Raw genomic sequence first — 22918 nt, forward strand, 5'->3', positions numbered from 1 at the left:
CCCTGGCCCCTCTCACCTTCTTCTTTCCAGGGGGCTCCTCAGGACTCCTCGTGGCTTTCCTCTTCAAGTCTGCCTCCCTGGCCAGCAAGAACAACTTGTCCCCAGCAGGCAAGGGCACTTTCTCCTTGCGCAAATCCCCAGGCCTGTGGCCACTGGGGATGAGGGCATCACATTCCTGAGCATGCCTCAGGAGCCTGGGCTCCAAAAAGCCCTTGGCTTTGGCCTGGTGGGAGCCCTTGTCCTCTCTCTTCTCAGAGGGCTTGTGAAGTGCCGGCCTCAGGTCTTTTTTATTGGTGGCTTTTGGCTTCATTGTTTGCTTGCCTTTGGGCTGGTCCTTGCAAGACTGGTTTGTGACCTGCAAAAGACCAGGCTCACTCTCTGCCTTCCAGACTCTCTGAGATTCATCGTGTAGCCAGCACATGCTGGGCCTTTGGATACCCAGAGTATTCTTGGGCAAGGTCTCCTTGGTGTGCACAGGAGGCTTCAGAAAGCTGTGTTTGGATGTAGCAGCAGATTCGTCAGGAGCCTTGGCTGCTTGGCCACAACTCTGGGCAGGAGCCTTGGGCACGTGGGCACAGCTCTTGTCAGGGGCCTTGTGCTTCCTCTTCTCCAAGGGTTCTTGCACTGCCAGCTTCAGGCCATTTCCAAAAGCAGCTTTTGGCTTCTCTGCTTCTTGGACTTTCAGCTTGTCTTTGGAGGACTGCTCTCTGACCTCCAAAGGACCAGGCTCACTCTCCAGCTTCAGGGCTTTTTTGCATTTGTCATGCACCAGGGCCTTGCTGGGCCTTTTGATACCCACAATCTTCCTGGGCAAGGCCTCCTTGGTGTGCGCAAGAGGCTTCAGAGAGCTGTGTGTGCTCAGAACAGGAGATTCCTGAGGAGCCCTGGTCACTTGGCCAGAGGTCTTGTGAAAATGCTTGGTCATTTGGCCACAGGTCTTGTCAGTGTCCTTGGCCACTTGGGCAAAGGTCTTGTGGAAATCCGTGGCCCCTTGGCCACAGCTCTTGTGAGGAGGCTGCCTTGCCTTGGAGTGCTGCTGGCAGGAACTGCTGCTGATGCCCTGCTCCTGCTTCACACCCTCCTCACGGCCATTCCCACGGGCAATTTCCCTGAGACCCTCTCTGGGCACCAATCCTTGCTTTGTCTGGGTCCCCAGGCTGTCAAGGCGCCACTTTTTAGCAGTTGATGGCTCAGGCTGCCAACAAAAGAGAAAAGAAGCATTCAGGACTGGGGCCTTGTTTGACTCTTGCTGTCCTAGCACAGCTCACCTGAGCCCAGGACTCTTGCCCCGAGGTCCTAAAGTCTGGCCTTTGGCCTGTGAAAAAATGACTCTCAACTAACAGGCCACAGGCACTAACTTGCTCCTTGAGCACCATGGATGGATCTGTGAGGAGTAAAAAAGCCATAAACCAGTCAGTGGCAAATCCCTAAGCCTTCATTGCAGTGAGAATGGTCTTACAAATCAGTATTTCCAGGACAAAGCAGGCAGAATTTGGTAACCACATCTGCTTCCTTCCCAAGACCCCACACTGCAGTGGGCAGGGGGCTGTGGGAGCAGCCTCTCCATGGTCTCTGCATTCACCTCACGTACTGGCAGGTGCAGCACCCTTGGAAGGCTGTCCTCCTCCCTGCCACTGGAGCTGATCTCTCGAGCACACACTGAGCAGCTGTGGCAGTCCCTGGTGCTCCCTGGCTCCGAGCTGCTGGGCTGTGCTGCTGCCACCCTCTTGTGCTGGGACTGGAGAACTCTGCAAGGCCACCAGGAGACAAAATCAGGAAGCAGCGGGGGGAAGGTTACTTACTTCTTCCACTGACATGGCAGCATTCCAAACTAACACTGAACCCTGTGTTTGAGCACGGAGAGCAGAGCGGAGAAGGCCAGAGGAATACATTGCTGTGCTTAAAAGACAAAGCACCATATGAAAAAATGCTGGGACATTATCAAACCTCCAATTCACAGCCATTCAGACAAACAGACACAATTCCCATAGGTTACAGAAATTTTGTGTTCATCCACTCTGCAACTAGCTATATCATTAGCATGTAAAGTAAGGTTCTTAAAAAGTCCATGTCAAATACTAGATTTCTTTGTGTTTCTTTTTCAATAAAATAACTACAACACTTTTCTCAAGACTTCTGCTTTGGCAGTTGAAGACAGTTTTACAACAAAATAATGTTAAAATGTCATCAGTAGATCTACACAGTTTAGGCAGCTGTAGCATTCCTTGTCCTGCCAGGCATGAAAACCATAGCCAGGAATGATCAGATTCAGCTGGTATCCCTCAGCATTTCTGTCAGCCTAATGCATTAGCAGGAGGTTGAGGAGTACAAAGTGGGACAAGATGTTAAGCACCACAGATGAAAAGAAGACAAAATTTCAGTCTGGTACACGAAGACTTGAGATTTTTTTCTTCCCTTTTCTTTTGTTTTGGTTGGGGTTTTAATCACAGTGATTGTAGTCAGGACAGGGTTTAGTGCACTTGGCATTGCTGGATTAACGATAGGACTTGATGATCTTCAAGTCCTTTTCACACCCAAACAATTTAGTGAGTCCATCATAAAACAGCAATTTTTTTCTGTTGGTGAAAATTCCCTGCAATGAAGTTTTCTGAGAAAAATTTACTAAGAGCCCAAATTGTTGTGCATTCCATGTGCTTTTAAGTAACTGCCCAGCAGAGATGAGAACAGAGCCTGGTTACTTACCATGTTCTTGGCTGAGAACTCAGCAATGTTTCTGAAGCTGTGCCAGCCTGCTCTGGAAAGCCAAAATGAAAAGGTTGCATTTATATGCCTCCCGTGTAGCGCATTTTACCCTGTGGTCTCTCAGCACCAGATCAGAGAGTCACTTTCTCCTAGGGAGGGGTTTGCCACCAAGATTGTTCCTCACTCCAGATGGGAGTTTCCTAACTAACTACTGCTTGTCCTCTGCTGAACTGCTGCCTTGAGCTCTAGGGAATGATTGGTTACAGTTTCTGAAGCCATTCCTAAATCCATCCCTGTTCAGCAAAGCAGAGGAAATCATGCTGCCTAATCAGGGTGAACACTTGATGCTCTCTGCTACATATAACACACAGAATTACCTGTCAGCACACAAAGAGCTGTGTTGTCTTTGCATTTTGACTTACTCTGCTTCTGTGCTGCAGATCCATCAGGTTGGGATTCCTAGAATAAAAGGACAAAGGAACTTAGCATGCAGCTGAACAGCACAGCTACTGACATCAAAACTGCGTTCATGGCACGTTATGGGCACGTGCATTCTTAAATAAATATTTTTAAAACAGTCTAAGAGCTGCCAAATAGCTGAGCTGGATTTGTGCTCAGCAGAAAGATCTCTTGTAATTTAGCAGAAGCCCTGAAAAACAGTGGGTATAGGAATGGGCTCTGTGCTGACAGAGGGACAAAACTATCCTTTGTCTCCTTAAAAAAGAAAAAAGCCCAGAAGTTTCTCTTCTCCATGAGGTGAAAAAGACACCTCATAGGACTTGAGAGACTTCACCTCAAACTTCAGGACAGCCAATTGGACAGAAGCCAAAAAGTCCTGCCTAAGCAATTTTCCACAAAAAGAAGAGAAGAAAGAAACAAATCGTTTTTGTGAGGTGTTTTACCAGGAGCAAGAACATCTTGCACCTGGCTCAGTTCTTCTTTGTAGAGTTTTGTTATTTTGCCTTCTATTACAACTTTTCTGTTTCCAACACTACCACAGAAGCCATCCTGCTGATTTTATGCCTTCTAAGGTAGCAGAGCTATCTTGGGTGTGCTATAAAGCTCCAAGAGCTTATGAGACCCGGCTCGAGGAGGCCATCTGTCAGGTGGGCTGGGTTACCTTTGCCTGCAGTGGAAATTTGGAAGTCTCTGTTCTTGCAGGGGACTGAAGGGATGGCAGGAGAGGTGACAGGGGGCTGCTCATTTCCTGGAAAGACAGGGAGAGAAGCAGCTCTCAGGAGTTTTCCTGATGGACACAGAGAGATTTTCATCCTTGCCAGAGTCAGAGAGAGCCGCCTCTTGATGGATTTGTACAGGCTTGCCCATGGAGATCTGGTCTTGAAGAGTACCCACCTTCAGTATTCCTTCAATGGACTGCACATAAATGTGCACAATGGGCTGAAACAAAAAAGAAGGAAGCACTTGGAGGTTGTTTGGGTATTTTACTCATTGACAGCAAACAAGCATGCACTCAGTAAACATTTCCTGACCAGCAGCTCTAAAAGTGTCATGCAATTCCATTCATAATGAAATGCTAGTAAGGAATAACACTTTCATCTGAAGGGCAGTAAGGAACAGAGAGCAGGCAGAGCAAGGACTGAAACCATCAGTCACCTCCTGCAAGATCAATGGCTGGCTTCCCTGACAGGCAGGAAACACTGTTTTTTTTTGCTGACTTTTTTATTCATCTTCATAAGAAAGTATGTTTTTGCAGTCTCCTCCCTTTATTGAATATCACTGCCTTTAGTTGCTCTTGTAGCAGCTAAGCTTTGCCTGCAAAGGCATAGGCTGCCTCTGCATGTGAAAGAGTCGAGCAAAAAGTTTCACTAGTTAAGAAAAAACAGTTAGAAATCATAGTTTCCAATTCTAGAGGAATTCCCAGTTCAGTTTGAAAGAAGGAGTAATATTTCTCATGCACCCAAATAATATCAGACTCATTTTTCTGAAGTAAGAAAAAAAACCCCAACCAAAGAACCTTGATTTAAATGCAACCCTTGCAAGGTGCTTGGCTTCCAGTTCAGAACACTGCTCCTACTCAGGTACCTCGGGCTGGCTCCAGGCTGGGTCCTCCTGCCAAGATGGAGCTTTTGCTTGCCAAAGCACTTGACCATCATCCCTTGGGCTCCTGAGAGACATCCTACTAATTCTTGCACACAGCACTTGAACACAGAAAAAGGCTCAGGCTTCCAGGCACAGGAGCTTTTCTGAGGGACTAAAGCAGAGAGCACAAACTTCCAACTAAGCCCAGCTCATGGACCAGCTCTGCAAGGTTGCTTTGATTCTGGTGAGCATTTCTGGCACAAGAAAAGCACCCACACATGGAGCTCGTGCAAGACAGAGCAGACTCTTCATCTGTTTTCAGCCAACTTCAAGGAAGACCTCTGCCTTCTACCTGAGAATAGCAGTGACTTGAGTTGTCCTCAAATTCTGCTTCTTGGCTCCAGACTTTGTGAACTGCAGAGGAACACAGCTTGACTTGCCTTTTTGGGTTTTTTTTTTTTTTGGTTGGTTGGGATTTTTTGGACTCTTTTTGAAACCCAGTCCAAGGAAGATGCCACATTCCTGTTCCTTTCTGCACACTGACTCTCTCTAATTCTTGGCCCTGCCGTGAAGCCTCTCCCACATCCCAGTCTGTCAGTGCAGGCAATACAAGGCTCTCTGCTGGGTTGAGGGGCTCCTAAAGACATGGACAAGGAGCCTGGCTTTACAAACAGCTTTGCTCAGGTGCTGGCAGAAGAGGTGAAACCTGGCACAGGAGCACAAGAGATACAACTAAGCTTCACTGATGCACTACTTTTAAGGCTTCTCCCAGCTCATTTGGAAAGATGCCTTAAAGAGACTGGGGTGACATAGGACAGTGAAGCTTCTGCTTTGGGCAAGAGGGGAAAGAGCTGCTCAGTGTCTCTGTGAAGGCAAAGTGAGTCCCTGCACGGTTCTCCCCTGTGGATTAATTCCCTCTGCACTGGATTCTGCTTGCCTGTTCCAGCTAGAAGCCTCAAGAGTTCAGTGCTGCCAGGAAAAGAAGCCATCAATAAGGAATTGCCAGCTGACACGTGCCTTAGACATTGAATGAGCCAAACTCCTGGCCTGGAAGAAATGGCTTTCCCAAGGGATGTCCAGGGAGGTGCCAGGAAAAATCCTCTTTGGCCTGTGGCTGTTCAGTACAACTGAGGCCAAACACTTTAATTCACATGGAATTCAAAGCAGGAGGAGGGAAGAACAGCAGAGTTGCTTCTGCTCTAGACCTCTTCCCTGTCAGCTTCCCTGCAGGGCAGGAGTCTCCCCACAGCTCTTGTTCTACCCAGAACAGGAGGGAGGGGTGAGCTTTCAGCCAAAGGCCCCCTTGCTCAGCCTTGCCAAGATCCTTTCTCTGGCTGAATCTTTCTCCTCCATGCAGCACAGCTCACTGGACATTTCCTCAGAGGCAAGAAGCCCAGCCCTGTTGCCCAGTCACCTCTGCCATGCTGAACATCCAGCACACAGGCCATAGATCCAGGGCTGCAGCCTCACTGCTTCTTCCTCCTCCTCCCTCTCCAGGCTTCAGCACTGCACGACTGTATTATCAAAGACAGGTTCATCTTTCAGAGCAAGGAGAAGGAAAACAATATGACACCAACAGAACTGAAATGAGGAGAAAATGAAAGAAGGGATTTTTTCCCTTACAGAGCCATTGTCCAGAGCACCCATGAAGGAGAAACCAGTCACTCAGGGGCCACAGTCCAAAGCTCCCTACTGCAGAGGAGGATCATTCAGCAAATTCACTCAAAGTTTCATCTCTCAGCTTCAACAGGGACTAATCCTGGCGTGAAAACTCCAGAAGGGCTAGACAGTGATGCCAAAGGACAAGTGGGAACACTGCCAGCTTTGGCAGCAGAAGTCCAGGAAGGGTTGATGAATGACAAAATCTCGAAAGGAAGCAGAGGGCAAGAAATGTCTGATGCTTCTGCTGAGGTCTCAAGGGGACACCTGAACAGTGACAGTATTTCAGGGCTCCTGTCCTGACTGCCCTCAGACAGCAGAGAGTGGGAGGCAAGGGGCTGCGGGAGCAGCCTCTGCATTTGATTTGCATTCACCTCAGGTGCTGGTGCTCTTGCAAGTGCAGAGGCTGAGGGGCTGTGGCAGTCCCTGGTGCTCCCTGGCTCCAAGCTGCTGGGCTGTGCTGCTGCCACCCTCTTGTGCTGGGACTGGAGAACTCTGCAAGGCCACCAGGAGACAAAATCAGGAAGCAGCGGGGGGAAGGTTACTTACTTCTTCCATTGACATGGCAGCATTCCAAACTAACACGGAACCCTGTGTTTGAGCACGGAGAGCAGAGGGGAGAAGGCCAGAGGAATACATTGCCATGCTCCAAAAGTAAAGCACCATATGAAAAAACCCTCTGGGAATAATCAAAACTGTAAATCACACCCAGCCAGACAAGAATGTGAACAGGATCTCACTGCTACATTGTGAAGCTGCATTCAGCTGACTAAAGTTGAAAAAAATACCAAAATGGCCCCGTGCATTTCTGAAAGCCCCAATCCCCAAAAGAACCACTTCCAATAAAGGGTAACAAATGTCAGGATGGATTCTTGGTCAATACAAACATATCCAGACACACTGGGGGCGAGGAGGAGAAAAGAACGGAGCACCTGGGCAAATACAAGTCTGGTTCTTAGGCAAACTCCAGCATGCCTGGATTATTCATTTCTAATGATGGGAGCTTTCCTGAAACCCCCACAACAATGAAACCAATTTTCAACAGCAGCCCTGAGCAGCATCAAACCAAAGCCTGCAGCTTCAAGGGAAACCAGGAACCCCTTGCCCTCTCCCCCTCAAATGAAAAGTAGCTTGTTTGGTCTAGAGGGTAGTTTGGGAACACAACTGTACCTTGGAGGAGCAAGTGAAGCAAATGGCTTTCCCGCAACCTGTTTTGTTCACAAAAACAGAGAGGAGAGGGGGAGGCAAGGTTAGCTCAGGGGACTCCGCACAGTGACACAGGTGGGGATGATTGAAAGGCATGTCTGCATGCCTGGTGTAGGCAACACCTCAAACTGACTTGGCTGGCAGCACTCTCAGCACTCCCACTTCTGTCTAGCACTCTCAGATCATGCTTTTGCTGACCATCAAGATAAAATGGGGCTTGTGCTTCCACACAGATGACATGCTTCAAGCGTTCATGGAAAACATCACATTGGAGGGCACAACTGAAACAAAAGGATGAGTCCCTGAAGCATTTTCCATTCATCTGCCCCCTCTGGCTCACACATGGTACAGCTCTACAAATACAGAGCCTACTGAAAACAATGGGAAAGAGGGAAGAGAAGTTTGCTGCCACCCTGGCCCGCTCAGAAACACTCTGCATGGCACAATGGCATCTGGCTCTCAGGAACACATGGGGCTGATTTCCCTTGGTTTCCCAAATGGAGATGGGGAAGCCCAGACATGAGACAGCAGGTCCAGAGCCTTTGGATGAGGGGAGCTCAGGAAAGGCAATCCCCAGCCTGAGGGAGGAGCAGCTCTGGCTGCCTGGCATGAGTTGTCAGCCTGGTCCTTGAACTGCCCCAGACAATGTTACGCTCACAGCCCGAGAGGAAGGCTGATCTCACAACTCCAGCTGTTATCCCTACTTCTCCTCAGCCCAGCCCAGAACACACTTTCAGGAAGGGCAATGTCTGCTGAGGGAACAGGAGCTGAGCAATGTATTTTTTCCCCAGCCATTTCTCTCATGTATGCAAAACAGAAGCAAATGCAGTGATCTGCTATGGAGGAGCACCAACCTTCCAAGTTCTTTCAGTGGATGGCACAGCAGTGGGCTTCTTTTTCTGAAACAAGAAGGAGGGAGGCAGAAGGAGTTTGTTTGGGGTTTTTACTCATTGACATGCACACAGCAGCATTTGGTGACCAACAACTCCAGAAATGTCATGCAATTCTATTAATAATAAAATGCTGCTGAGGATCACAAGGCCCATCTAAAGGGGAATTGATAATGGAGGCCAAGTGGAAAACCAGCTGGAATTCCCAAAGTCATCTCTCCTGCCTCTGAGAAAAAGAGGAAATCCCTTTGGAACCTGGCAGTCTGGAAAGAGTGTTTGTATTATTAAACAACAACTACTACTACTACTGCTATGTATCATGACTGTTATGATGATGATGATGATGTAAGTATGTCTGTGCAGTCTTCTCCCTTTATGGAATTATACTGTTATACTAGGAAGCAGCTGAGCTTTGTCTTCAAGGGCACAGGCTGCCTCTCTGCCTTTAAAAAGTTGTGCAAAAAGCTCCCTTAGTTCAAAGAAAAACAGTCAGAAAGAATAGTTCCCAGTTCTTCCAAGCCAGTTCTAGAGAAAGAAGACTATTTCTCCTTCATCCAAATAAAATGAGACTCCTTATTCTTCTGAGGCCAACAGCAGTCTGGACAAGACACTGACTTCTAACGCTCCTGGCAAGATGCACCACAGTTTATGCAAATTCTGGCTGACTTTAGGCATCCTCTCCTTGCCCCTGCAGCATTTGCAAATCCCCAGCTACCATTTCTCCCTCTCCCATTGCTTGGCAAAGTGATGGATTTAGCAGCCAAATTTGGACCAATGGAGGTTCTCCAGGGGTGCCCAGAGACACACGATGGAGAGAAGCTGGCTTGGGCTACCCCAAAGAGCTGAGCCCAGCCCCAGCTGATGGCAGAAGCTGGCAGCGTTCACTCCAGCCCTCTCTCAGAAATCATTTCTCTGGGCACCCACTCCTTCCCCTCCCTCGCCGCACTCTCCAAGGAAGATGCAGCATCCCTGCTCCTTTCTTCACACTGATACTCCCTCAGCTGGCCTTCCAAGCAGCAAGGAAAAACACTGCCCATTGCTGCTAGCCTGAGGGCTGCTTGCAGCCCTCTGCACTTTCCAGAGCTGGAGATCCAGAATGGTGCTTTCTCTTTGTGGTGTGAAGAATGGCTCCTGCAGAAGGCAAGGCCCTGCAGTGCTCTGCTTCTCTCAGCTGCCTCTCATTTTCCACAAGATGTTGCCTTCAGTCCTTTGCAGCTGATCAACACCCTTTTCCAGGAAAAGCTGACTGCAGCTCTTCCTTCTCCTTCCAAAGGCCAAACACCATTTGAAAACCACCTCCATGACCTCCTGACCAGCTGCCATGGCTCAGCACTCTGGGCTCCTACATTCCACAGGGCACAGCAACATCCCAGTGCTGATGGATGAGCCTGGCAAAACCCCAAACTGCACCTGGGAACCCAGTGCCTTTGTCGTCTGGGAAGGCTGAGCCACGAAGCCGGCAGGGCCTGGGTGCTGCTCCCCTGCCTTGAGGGACTGCCTATAACAGAGGCCCCCAACAACTGAACTCACCTTGACAGGCTCAGGAAGAATTTCGGGTTGTGGAGCTTTGGCTTCTGACCTCCAAGTTGAGAGACCCTCTTTGCTGTCATGGTAGTTCTGCTCGGGGTTAGGGCTGATGTCCAGGGATTCTGGTGAGGATTCTCTCCATATGTCCTCACATGGATTTGTCTTACTGGAGGCTGGCCTGTGACTGGGGGCCTGTGAGTTGGATTTGGGCTTTTTTGGAGTCCCTATGGCATTCGGAGGGGACTCATGGCTCAGGAGCCCCTTGGAGTCCTCATCACCCAGCAAGTTCTTAATGCGCCTTGACAGCTCATCTTCTTTATCAGTCTGCAACACAGGAACAGAAGGGGAAATGTCAGAAACACCCCAAGCAAGAGATCCAGCTCAGCAAGAGACATTGCTCAGCACCTTCATGGAATCACCATGCATCCCCCAAGGGCAGTCAGGCAAGGTCAGTGCAGCAGATGGGAAGATGCTGTGTTGGCAGGGATCAGGCTCAAGTCTGCTACAGCCCGTGCAGAAGACACAGCTCTCCTCTCCCACCCCAAGCCTCCTTCCTTCTCTCCTTCCAGCCTGCACTCCCCTTCCATTACCTTGTAGGGCCTGGCAAAGAGGGGAGTCTTCTCCAAAGATGGATCTTTCTCCTCTGGAGCTGCCTGCCTCCTCCGCCTGTCTTGCTCCAGAATACAGAGCAAGTCTCTGTTGTTGTTCCTGCTTTCAGACAGAGACACAGAAAAGAGACTTAGCACTCCAACCCCTGCTTGTGCTCCGTGCAGAAACTGGGGCTTTCCCACAAGGGCACCCGTCCAGCAGCAAAGCAGTGTTGAAATCCTCAGGATGCTGACAGTGGACAGATCGGCTCTGTCCAGTGTGTGCTGTGCCCCAGAGCAATGAGACACACAGGGGACAGCACACATCCTTCTCAGGGATTGCTACCCCTGATCCCAGCCAGCAAGAAGGGTGGTAAGGGAAAGACTCTCCCCCCATTTCCTTGTGAAACAAGCACAGAAGCAGTCGCTGGGGTGATCGGCACGTGAGCTGGCAAATCCACTTGCAGTGATTAATGGGAGAAACTGCCCGTCTTCTCCTCCAGGCCTCTCACCCCAGGCTCCCCCCTTGCCAGTCAAACAGAACCTTCTCTGCTGAAGATGTTTCAGCTTCCAAGGCTTGAACTTTGTCCACTTCTTAAACAACCTCAGAAATTCACTCTCTACTTTAAACAGATATTTGGAAAGCTGCTTCCCTCGAAAACAATGGAGCTGCATTTAAAGCCATCCCTGCAGCGTAATTAGAAAGGAGTTCTCAGACATTCAGAAAACACCAGGTCCAATCCCCCTGTTCCTCCTCAGCCACATATGCATGTACTCAATCACACCTGCCCCACAACAAAACACCAAGAAAGTGTCCCATCATGGGAAACGAGATGCTTTAAACTGTCCCTGGCCTTTGAAAGACCACTGCAAAATGAGGGAAACTCTGGCTCTGATATTGATGGGCATCGGGGAAGGGAAAGCATGCAGGCACAGTGGATGCAGGTATCGATTCCTACTCTACTCTACAGTCTTCTCCATACATACACTTCATCAGTTCTTCTTTGCAAATCCAACTTCCCAAGTGTCCCAGGTTGCAAGGGGAGAGCCTTGTCTGCTCCAGCAGGGACACTTACTCCAATACCACACCAATAATCAGCTCCTGGGAGTTTAATCATTCCTAGAGCCGAGGCACAGCTGCCTCACCTCATGTTTTTGCACGGGATGGCATTCCTAATTCAGAGTCTATGAGTCTGCTGTGTACTGAAATGCCCAGACTTTTTAGATAAGCCTGTAGATCTGCCAGTCTCCCCAGCCCTGGAGACACCTTTGCTGCCCACGTGTGACCTGGCCATTAAAGGTGTTTCTCAAGATGCTCTTCAAAAACCCTTTGCAAACCCGAGCTCTGCTGCCACTCATAACCCTGCAAAGCTCCCTTAAGGCTCGGGAACTTTGGAAGCTTTGGGAGCTGCACCTCCAGGCTTAGCACCAACACGCCCAGCACCTGGGAGCCTTGGTGCAGGGGGACTGTGCAGTCCCAAGCCCTCCATCTCCAGGGGGAAAACAGCTCAGCAGCAGAGAGCTAAAAATAGTCCTGTACTTGCTGCTCTACACTTGATGTGTCACCAGGAAAAGCCCAACAACCTGACTGTTCAAAGAGGCAGATGAAACTGAAAGCCTGCCCTGAAACACCACCTCAGTCCTCCTCATCTTCCAATATGTTCCACAAGAAGTAAAAACTCGCACAAATGGCCCCCACCCCAAAAAACCACAACTCGTGCTTTGCTACAGACTGAAACAGGAAAATACTGCCAGGCCAAAAGCATCCCAAACTGCAGAAGGGAGTGCCCTGGCTCCAGTAAGAAGAGATTGGCTTCAGAAAATTCAGCAGAGAATCTGCCCTGACCCATGACCACATCCAGACCTGGGTCTGTAACAGAAGCTCTTCAAATACCAATGTGCTCTGAAGCCACTCTCACTGACAGGACAATCCTGACTTAAGTTGTCCCACTCTGGAACATTCTGATTCTTGCATTGGAGTGGAAATTCTTTTTCTAAACCATCACAACATTCATCCCAGTGCCTGGGAAGCCAAGATTACATCAAATTCATTCCTACCTATTGTCGCTGTTCTGGCTGTCTGTGGGTTTCATGATGAAACCTCAGTTTGAGTCAGCTTCTCTGGAAGAGAACACACAGCTATTCACCATCTGCATGAGTTCATGCCTAAAGGGGAGGTCAAGATCTCCAGGGACTTGCTACGCTCAGAACCTGGAGTGCCCGACCGGGAGTCATTCCAGTGCTCCTTAACATAAACCATCCCAACACGAGGATGACACGTAGCTGAGAATGGGAGAAGCAAGAGATCCATTTTCCCCTTCCCCCAGCAGTCATGCTGCATTTCAGGTCAGCACTTGACTCCAGATTTGGCCAAGAGCATGACAAACCAGGCCACTGCTACAGGCTGCAGGAAATCTATTCCATTTTCAGAAGAGAATTGCCCTAAGAACCCTGCCTGTAGACAACGAAATGGGCCCCACATGAATGGCAGCATTTGTGGAAAGAGGAAGGAAAGAAATGTAGGGGAAAAAAACCGTAAAAAGACAGTTCTATGTGAAAAGATAACAATATTCCCTCAGCAGATGCAAGAGGGAATCTTGCAATGCAAGATCTCAAAAATGCAGATAAACAACTGAAGACATTTACATTGCAATTTGTGGCATTCCCTTGCAGCATCTCACGCTCTGGAGGGAGCAGATTTCTCGCTGGGGAGGAGGCTACAGGAGCATCCTGTGAAGTCTCCTGAAGCACCCCACTGAGGACAGCTGGAGTGGAACAGGAGCGCAGACACTTGGGGGAGGAGGTGAAGCAGCTGAACTCCAGGCCATAGCTTTAACACCAGGGAAGGGACCAGCAGGGAACCCTTCTGCAAGCCACAGAGAGACACAGGCCACTACAGATGGGAATCCTGCCAAACGCCCAGCTCCCCATGCAGCTGGGAAGCCTAAGAAGAGACACTCACACTAAGCTCAGAGGACACATCTGGAAGCAAACAAACACTGCATCTTTGCTGCCTCCTCACCATCATGAAAACCAAAGTGTTGGCTGGGAAACAAGCTGCCTTAAAGGAACAAGGTGCCCGCTTGCATTTAAAGGTAAATCAAGGTGGGAGAAGAAGCAAGTGCATACAAGGAGCAGACATTCCAACTTTGTTCCAAGTTCTGTGGAGTGGATCTGGCATTGGCATAACTTGTGTAGAGAGAGATGCACACGGACTTGTGAATGAACAGTGTGGCAGGGAGGCCTGCTCTGCCACCAGCTCATCCTTAACATGGCCACAAAGCACACAGGTGGCCAGCAGGAAATCTAGATTCCACTCAACAGTAAAAACGCTTTGCAAAAGCTCCTGACAGGGCCTGGTTTTCAGCCACGCTGGCGCTCCATGGATTTGAGGTTGCGTGGGCGGCAATACCCTGACACGATTTGCACAAGGCACAAATGCTCTTGCAACCAAGCTCTGCTTCTGAGCACAAGCTTGCCTTGCTGTGGAGAGCAAAGCAGGCCACCCAGTGACCCTGATGGCAAGCCTTACAAGCTTTTGACAGCGCTTTTTTTGGCCAGGCTCACTTCTGCATCCCACAGCAGGACATATTTGATTGCTCTTCTTTCTGCCTTCTCCATCCAGCCCCAGGCAAAGAGGGGCTCTAATGAAACAAGGAAGCTTGGAAGCTGTTTGGAAACTTGAACCTTAGGTATCCACCTCAAGAGTTTTCCTTCAAACGTTGCTATCACTAAATAGCACATGATACTTTTATGGACAAAGCTTGGTGCTTTGCATATATGGAGGTACTTGAAGGGAAACTTGACATACACTCAGAGAACTCACCAGATTCATAGAACCACAGCCCCATAAAACCATAGAAGCACAGAATGTTTTAGCTTGGAAGGGGCCTTAGATTTCACCTTGTTCCACTTCTCTGCCATGGGCAGGGACACCTTTCACTAGATCACGTTTCTCAAAGACTTGTCCAACCTATCCTTGAATGATTCAAATATTCTGGTGGCCATTGCCCTTCTATACACATGAGATACAAATATAGGGATAGACAAGGCCATAGTAATTATAATGGCCTTGAGCCTTAAAACTGGAAAAATTATAAATCAATAGCTTTGGCTTGACTTTGGGATCTGGGTGTTTCCACATGGACTTTGCAACCTCCCTCTGGAGTCCCTGGCTGGGACAGTTCAACTGTCAGAGCGGCCCCTGGCAGCTGCTCCCACTCCCAACGGGGCAATCCCATGCTGGAGCACCTGCTGCAGGCACTGCCCAGCAAAAGCCCCCTGTTCCCCCTGCCACACATCTGCCGCCTCTGTCCTTAAGCCTCTCCTTCTCAGTGCTGGCACCTTGGCAGCACATGGGGCAGAACCTGGGGGGCTTTGGCCTTCCCATGTCACCCTCCTTGCCCAGGGATTGCCTGCCTCTCCTGCTCCTCAGAGACACTTCACATTCAAGCTGAAGCAGCAGCAAGCCCTCCTGCAACCTTGCCCTCTCCACCTGAAAGCGATTTGTCCCACTGCAAGCTGGAGAATAATAATGCTAAGTGTTTGCATGAAGAAGGCCTTAAAGGCAATTTCCCTGCTCAGGGCCTGTTTCCCAGCAAACTGCTGTCAGCTTGCAGAGGCAGGAGCAAGAGCCTGAGTTTGGAGCTGCTGCTGTTGGTGCTCAGCGCTGGCTTGCAGCAGAGACAGCCAGGGCTGGTGTGTCGGCACCCCGGCAGCAAAGCACAGAATTACCTGGCACAAGCCCCCAGCGCTGAGCGGCTGCCGAGGGGCAGTCAATGAGCTGCGAACAGGCTCTGGGGCCAAGCAATGCTCCCCGGCTGGAGCTGCGCTCGCTCCGTGCTGCTGCAGCCTGCGGGGCGCTGCCCAGAGACAGTTCTGCCGCTGGCAGAGCCCCGGTGCCAGCGGAATGTCCCGGGCACGGCCGGGCGGGGTCCCGGTGCAGCGGGGGCTCCGAGGGCACGGAACCCTGCTGGAGCCTGCCCGCAGCCCCTGCTGCCCTGCGGGAACCCAGGCCTGCCCGGCAGCAGCACACGGGCCCTGCCCAGGGCAGGCCCAGCAGGGCCCTGTGCCACCGAGCCCCCGGGCCCTGCCCAGCGCTGGGGAAGCCCTCAGGGACTCGAGCTGAGAAAGGCCCTGGGCACAGACAGGATCCTGATTGCCTGGCCTCTTTCCCTCCTCGCCCAGCTGCTCCACAGCAACTTCTGCAGTCTTTGCAAATAAAAGCACAGCTTTCATTGCACTTCCCAGTTCTTTTGCTTCCATTGCAAAATTTCTGCTTCATCCTCTTCAAATGTACAGTTTTGTTTTAAAGGGCATAAAATGCCGTGTCTCATTTTCCCCGGCCTAATGCTGGATTTCCAAGCCTGAAAGGATTCTCTTACTTAAGCACTAAAGTACTCACTCATCCTGCCTCCTGGCCTTGCAGTGCTTCAATAAAAGGGCTCCTTGCTGTGCAAAGGAGGCTTCTGGCTGTTGCGTTTCTGTGGGCAGAGGAGTGTCCTGAGGAGCTCTGGCCACTTGGCTCTTGTGAGGAAGCTCTCTTGGCCCGCTGTGCTGCTGTGAGGAATTACTGCTGATGGCCCACTCCTGCTTCTTGCCCTCCTCATCTCCATCCCCATCGGCAATTTCCCTGAGACTCTCTCTTGGCACTCTAGTCTCTTCTCTGCCTGCAATCTGGACCATCTTTCTTTTTTTTTTTTTTTTTTTTTTTTTACTTTGACTCTTTTATCCCAGAGGCATTACTGCCATTATTGATGGCCTTCATCACTTCATCACTGCCAGGGGCGAGTACATCTTGGTGTTATTTTTAAAGGAACTATTTCATTTCTACTCAAGAAAAGGAAAGTGACAAATGCTAAAAACCTATCACATAAAGCCAAGTTTTAAAATGATGGAAAGCAATATATAAATAAATGATGTTTATTCCAACGTAAGCTGTTTCTTCATTTAATTTGATTGATTCAGGTTGTTTGATGCTCTGATATCAGAAATGGCTTTCTCTCTTCTTCTGCTGCTCCCAGCATTTGAACAGTACTGTGAGAATTTTTGCCATATTTTAGGATCTCTCCTGGTGGATCCCTTCCAGCTCAGAACATTCCATGATTCAGGACCAATGTCCCTGGACTCGGCACTGCAGAGGGTGCATCTGGAATCCTGGGCTCAGCTTTGGGAGCACACTCTGAGGCTGAGGCATGACCAGAGATGGCTCTGGAGCTGCTGAGAGGCAGCTGAGGGAGCTGGGCGTGTTCAGCCTGGAGCAAAGGAGGCTTGGCAGGCACCTGCGGGAGGCTGCAGCTGCTGCAAGAGGCTGCTGCTGCTCTCCCTGGCAGCCTGAGGGCAGCTGCGGCTCCCAGGCTCAGAAGGGCTCAGCAGCTTTGCCAGGAGCTTCCTGCCACATCCCCTGTGGGAATCCTTACAATCCGAGGGTTTTGGGAAAGCTGCAAAAGGCCTCAGTGACAGCAGAACTGCGACTAGAGCTAAGTGGGAGCCATAAGATTGGTCAGCAGAAAAGTTATGGAAGTAGAAAAGTAAGGACAAATAGAACAATGGTCTGTGTACTAACACTTGGCTAGAATAACTCCCTAAGCTACAGAAAAGTATATCTAGCGAGATATTTAGAAGTTCTAAGCTTAATAATAGAGCTGCTCTGTGCATTGTATTTTAAGGCTTACAGGCATGTCTTGTATTTGACATGAGCAAGCATTGTTTTAACCAAAGGTATGTGTGCTTACAGGTTGGATAGAACTACTGTCAATATGCTTTTGCTTTGTGTGATTGGTCAAAAACTTTTGAGTTGTAACACTGAGTTCTTGGTCTGCTGCCAGGGACGTGAGCTGCTGGCATCTTCCCATTGTCATAATGTTATAAATAAGAAGCTTGACTAGGCCAATATTCAAGCAGCAATCCATTTATTAATTAATGTGGTAAAGTATGAGCAAAACAGCGCTGGGTACAGTTTTCCCAGACAGAAACAGAAGTTTTCCCTCCAGCTGCACACCGATGGTTGGGGCGTACAGATATTTATAGGGGTGCACATAAGCTTTTTTTAGCAGTTTCTATTCCCAATTTTTACGTCACAATTCTATACACTATTGTGAGTTAGTTTTTCTCAGGATGTACCCCAGAAAGGAGTATCCCCAGATGGTGGGGTCCGACTTCTGAAAGAAGAAAGAGGTCTTCCAGCTGGTGTGGTCCAGACTCCAGATGTGGGCCCACCTTTTAATTGCAAGGACTATAAATCTCCTAGCAGTGATGTCCAGCTTCCCTTGGTCGAAGCCATCAATCCTTGGGTTGATGTTCATCTTCCTTTCTCAAGCTGCTTTTTACTGTTTTGCTAAGGTGTTGAGATAAGCATGTTTCCTTTACATATATTCTAAACTTATATTTTCAAAGTTCCCTACTACAAGCAATATTCTAAAATTATACTTCAAAAGGTTATTATTGCAAAGCTGTTTAATGCTTAGCTACGTGCAGAAAGTTCCTGTCCAGCAGCAACATCCTTAAAGCTTTAATTCAGATGCTATAAAAGTTAATTGCAAACAAAGGATGCGTTCAAAGGCCTTCTTCCATGCTTTACTCCCTCAGTTATTTTTTAGAATTCATCCTCTAATTGTCCCATGATCAGTTTCCACACATATCACAATCACAAGCACACACGCTGCCTGTGTGTACCTGACACGAAACACAGCTTTGTATCTCACACAGTCTCTCCCAGCAGGGCCCCAGTCACTCCCACTTGCCCCCAGTGTGTTCCCAGTTCCCCCAGCTCATTCCCACTCGCTCCCAGTCTGGTCCCAGTCACCACCTGTATGGTCTCAGACACTCCCAGTACATCCCAGGTGCCCTGCACATGCTCGTAGTCATTGCCAGGCACTCCCAGTTATCTCAGCGTGGTTCACTTGCCCCCAGTTTTCTCCCAGTTGCTCCCCGTTCCTGTAATGATGTTCCCAGTTGGCTCCCAGCATGGGCCTGGTCGCTCCCAGTAACCCCCAGTCAGGGTCCAGTCAAACCCACTGTAATCCCAGTATGATTGTAGCCACTCCCAGTATGATCCCAGTTGCTCCCTGTCAATGCCAGCATGACCCCAGTAGCCTCAAGTGTGATCCCAGTGACTCCCAGTTTATCCCAGTTGCTTCCAGCTTGTTCCCAGTCATTCCCACTTCTTCCCAGTTGCTTTCAGCACAAGTCCAGTTTCTCACAACCATTCCCAGTCAATCCCAGCATGATTTGAGTCACCCCCAGGGTGGTCCCAGTTCTCCTCAGCATGGTCCCAGTTGTTCCCAGGGTGGTTCCAGTCCCCCCAGGATGGTCACAGACACTCCCAGTATATCCCAGTTGCCCCCAGCATGTCTGCAGTCATTTCCAGGCACTGCCAGTGGCCCCAGTAAGGTGTCAGTTATCCCAGTGTGATCCTCCCAGTCTTGGCCAGAATATCCCAGTTGCCTCCAGCATGCATCCAGTCCTTCCCAGTTCCTCCAGTTTGCTTGCAGCATGATCCCAGTTTCAGTTGATCCCAGTAGCCCAAAGTGTGATCCCAGTCACTCGGTTTCAACCCCAGGATGATCCCAGGAAGCTCCAGTTTGATCCCAGTCACATGCCAGCCCTCTCAGGGTGGTCCCAGTATAATCCCCGTTGCTTCCAGTCTCTCCCAGTGTGGTCCCAGCTGCCTCCACCATGGTTCCAGTTGCTTCCTGGATCAAGCCACTCAGTCCCAGTCTGATGCCATTTGCTCCCAGCGTGCTCCCAGTTGCTCCCAGTCAGGCCCAGTGTGGGGGATGATGTGCAGGGTGTGTTCCCAGTCACTCTCAGATCCTCCCAGTGTCAGTCCAGTCCCTCCCAGTGTGATCCAAATGTGAGCCCAGTGTGCTCCCAGTCGCTGCCAGTATGAACCAGTTGTGCTCCACATGGTTCCCGTTGCTCTCTTGCACACTCACTGTTGTTCCAGTCACTCCCAGTGTAGCCCAGTTCCCTGCAGCATGTTCCCAGTCAGTCCCAGTTTGTTCCAGTAGGATCCCATTTGCTGCCAAGCACTCCCAGTCAGCCTCAGTGTAGTGGCACTGACTGCCAGGATGATCCCAGTCAGCTCCAGCATGATCCCAGTTGATCCCAGTATAAGCCCAGTTGTTTCCAGTCACCCCAGCATGCAGCCAGTCACTCCCAGTTGCTCCCAGTCACTCCCAGTTGTTCATGGCATGATCCCAGCTGCTCACAGCTGCTCCCAGTAACTCTCAGCATAATCCCAGTCATTCCCAGTATATCCCTTTTGCCCCGACCATGGTCTCCACTGCCCCCATGGGCTCCTGCTCACTCCCAGTATGATCCCAGTCTGATGTCAGCACAAACCCAGTCCAGTCCCAGTCACTCCCAGTATGATCCCAGTATGATCCCAGTGCAGCCCAGTCCCTCACAGTGCTGCCAATGCTGGGGTCCCGCAGCCCTCTGTGCGTTCCCCGCTGCCGGAGGTGCCGAGAGGAGCCCCAAGGGCTGGCAGTGCCCGGGCAGGGTCCCCAGCCTGGCCCAGTTTGGATGTGCAGCCCCCAGTTTTCCCAGTTTGCCTCTCCTCTTGGCCGGGCCGGGTTCCCCCGCCCGCAGCGGCTGCGAGCAGCCGAGAGCCCCGCGCTGCCCGTGCCGAGCTGTGCCGGCTCCATCGCCGCTCCTGGCGCGGCTGCGAGGGCTCCGGGAACGGGGCAGTGAGGGTGTGGCTGCTGCTGGGGAGGAGGAGGAGGGAGGGAAGGGAGGGAAGAAGGAGGAGGGGTTAGGTCGGGACAAGGAGAAGGGATGCAAGGGGAGGGAGAGAGGAAGGAGGTCGGGACAAGACAGAGGAGGCGGAGGAGGGGGGACGGAAGAGGAGGAGCGGGAGGAAGAGGAGGGGCAAAGGCGGATCAAAGAAAGCAGAAGGAGCCACGCGGTCGAGCGCTCCCTGAATTCGCAGCCCCCAGCTGTGGGATCATCGCCCCCCATCCCGCAGGTGAGCGGGGAGGGGGAGCTCGGCCCAGATATCCCGGGGGGATCCCTGGGTTGGGTTTTTGGGGATGTTTGGAGGATGCAGCAGTCCAAGGCTGAGCGGGAAAGGCCCCTTGGGGGGACATTGGGGGGTGCCGGTGGCGGCTGCCGGCAGAGGCAGCCTGGAGGAGCAGAGCCCTGTGTCCGCCAGGAGCCCAAAGTGGGGAGCCCAGAGAGGGGGGAGCGGCGCCATTGGCGGGAGCCTCAAGAGCCCGGAGAGGGGCAGGGGGGACTCCTTGGAGCCCCTGCAGCCCAAAGCAGAGAGTGAGGGGAGAAGGGAGCCCAAAAGGGAGCCCAGAAAGCCCCGGCATCCCTGCATGGGGAGAGCGGAGAGGGGGGAGCTTTTGGGATTGCTGGGACTGCCAGCAGCCTGGGCAGGGCAGGCACCCAGGAGAAGGGGGACCCCCAATCCAAGCGTGACCCCAGCAGCTGGGACAGCAGGGGAACCCCCGAACACCAGAGGGGAGGGAGCAGGGACGGGGAACTCCTGGGAGGCTTTTCTAGGGCTGAATCTTGGTGTTGGGGAGGTTTTTCTGGAGCTCAGCTGGCCGGTGGCTTGTAGAGCTGGACTTGGGCAGAGGGACCTTCAAACTCACCATGCTCATCCCTTGTTTTCCCCAAACCAGGATTTCCCATTGCCAAGCCCTGGGAGGCTGTGAGGAAGAGGAAGATGCCCCAGGACACGCAGGCAGGTGAGGAGGAAGTCAGTGCCCCTTTGCCCCTGTGTCCTGCTCCATCTCCCAGCCCAGCCCGGCCCCGGCTGCAGCACAGCCCCTGTGCCGGGGACGCCCTGGGGCATCTCCTTGCCCTTGCCTGTGGCCCGGAGGCAAATGCCATCCTCTGCTTGTCCTTCCTCCCCCAGAACAGGAGCTGAGGCTGGAGAGCAGGGAGGACAAATCCCCGGGGCAGAAGCTCGTGGCAGAGGCCGTTTGGAGCGGCTCCACGGCGCAGGAAGGCAACGGGGGGGAAAAGGCCCGGAGATGCCGCACGAGGAGGGGCTGCAAAGGCAGATGGCGGCGATCTGAGGGGGAAAGACCCAGCCTGGGCCGGGAAGGCGGCCGGAGATGGAGCCAGAGCTCGGAGCTGGTGCTCCCTGAGCAGCTCCATGATGGGGAGAAGCCCCACATGTGCGTGGAGTGTGGGAAGAGCTTCAGGTGGAGCTCTGAGCTGATCAGGCACCAGAGGACCCACACTGGGGAGAGACCCTACGAGTGTGGGGAGTGTGGGAAGAGCTTCAGCTGCAGCTCCGAGCTGATCAGGCACCAGAGGACCCACACTGGGGAGAGACCCTACGAGTGTGGGGAGTGTGGGAAGAGCTTCAGCTGCAGCTCCGACCTGATCAGGCACCAGAGGACCCACACTGGGGAGAGACCCTACAAGTGTGGGGAGTGTGGGAAGAGCTTCAGCCAGAGCTGTAACCTGATTGTCCACCAAAAGATCCACACTGGGGAGAGGCCCTACGAGTGTGATCAGTGCAGGAAGAGGTTTCAGATCAGCTCCCATCTCCTCCGGCACTATCAGAGTCACACAGAGGAGAGGCCCTTCTGCTGCCCCGACTGCGGGAAGGGATTCAAGGACAACTCCACCCTCATCACCCACCGGCGCATCCACACTGGGGAGAGGCCCTACGAGTGTCCCCAGTGTGGAAAGGGCTTCTCATTTCGCTCTACCTTGACCCGACACCAACGGAGGCACCGGTAAGGGAAGCCCTGCGAGTGCCCCGAGTGCGGGAAGAGCTTCGTGCGCTGCTCCAGCTCCATCCCCCACTGGAGGAGCCACGCTGGGCACAGCCCTGGTGACCCACATTCCCTGTGATCCATGCTGGGAACACACCTGCCTGCTTCTCCTCTTGGTTTGGCCTTAATTTTCTTCTGATTCATCTTCATCCCTTAAAAACAGCCAAAACAGAGTTGGATGAATGAAATTGATCAAGATGTCCGAAGTCCCATCATTTCACAGGTTATTGAGGTAGAATTTAGGATTTGGGGACACATTCTGTGCGGAGTGTCCCTGTTGCTGAGAGGCAGGAATTTGATCTCACCCTTCCTGTGTTGCTAATAACTCCTCCCTTGACCCAAACCCCAACTCCACCCCTGGGATACCCTATAAAAACCCCCTGGCCCTGCCTTTGCCCTGTCTCTCGGGGGTAAGAAATGGATTCTGGAGCTTTCTGAAACCAAGCCCCGTCTCGTTTGTTGCCGGCACCGGCAGCTGCAGCCTCCCTGGACACCATGAACTCTGGGGAATGGGGGCAGCCAGTGAGGGCATGTCCTGGATTGCAAGTTCAGTGTGTGTTGTGTT

The 22918-nt window shown here is 51.4% G+C and overlaps 2 protein-coding genes across 2 annotated transcripts in view; one reads left to right on the plus strand and one right to left on the minus strand.

Annotated features, from left to right (window-relative positions):
- Positions 1 to 22918, minus strand: part of LOC119696487 — a 1710157-nt gene that overhangs the window by 522749 nt on the left and 1164490 nt on the right.
- Positions 1 to 22918, plus strand: part of LOC119696488 — a 1499846-nt gene that overhangs the window by 495329 nt on the left and 981599 nt on the right. Inside the window, 2 exon segments of the mRNA XM_038126216.1 lie at positions 6621 to 6635; positions 21672 to 22357. Coding sequence (XP_037982144.1) covers positions 6621 to 6635; positions 21672 to 22357 — 701 coding nt within the window.

Source organism: Motacilla alba, unplaced genomic scaffold (genome assembly GCF_015832195.1).
Source record: "Motacilla alba alba isolate MOTALB_02 unplaced genomic scaffold, Motacilla_alba_V1.0_pri HiC_scaffold_31, whole genome shotgun sequence".
NCBI classification, from domain to species: Eukaryota; Metazoa; Chordata; class Aves; order Passeriformes; family Motacillidae; genus Motacilla; species Motacilla alba.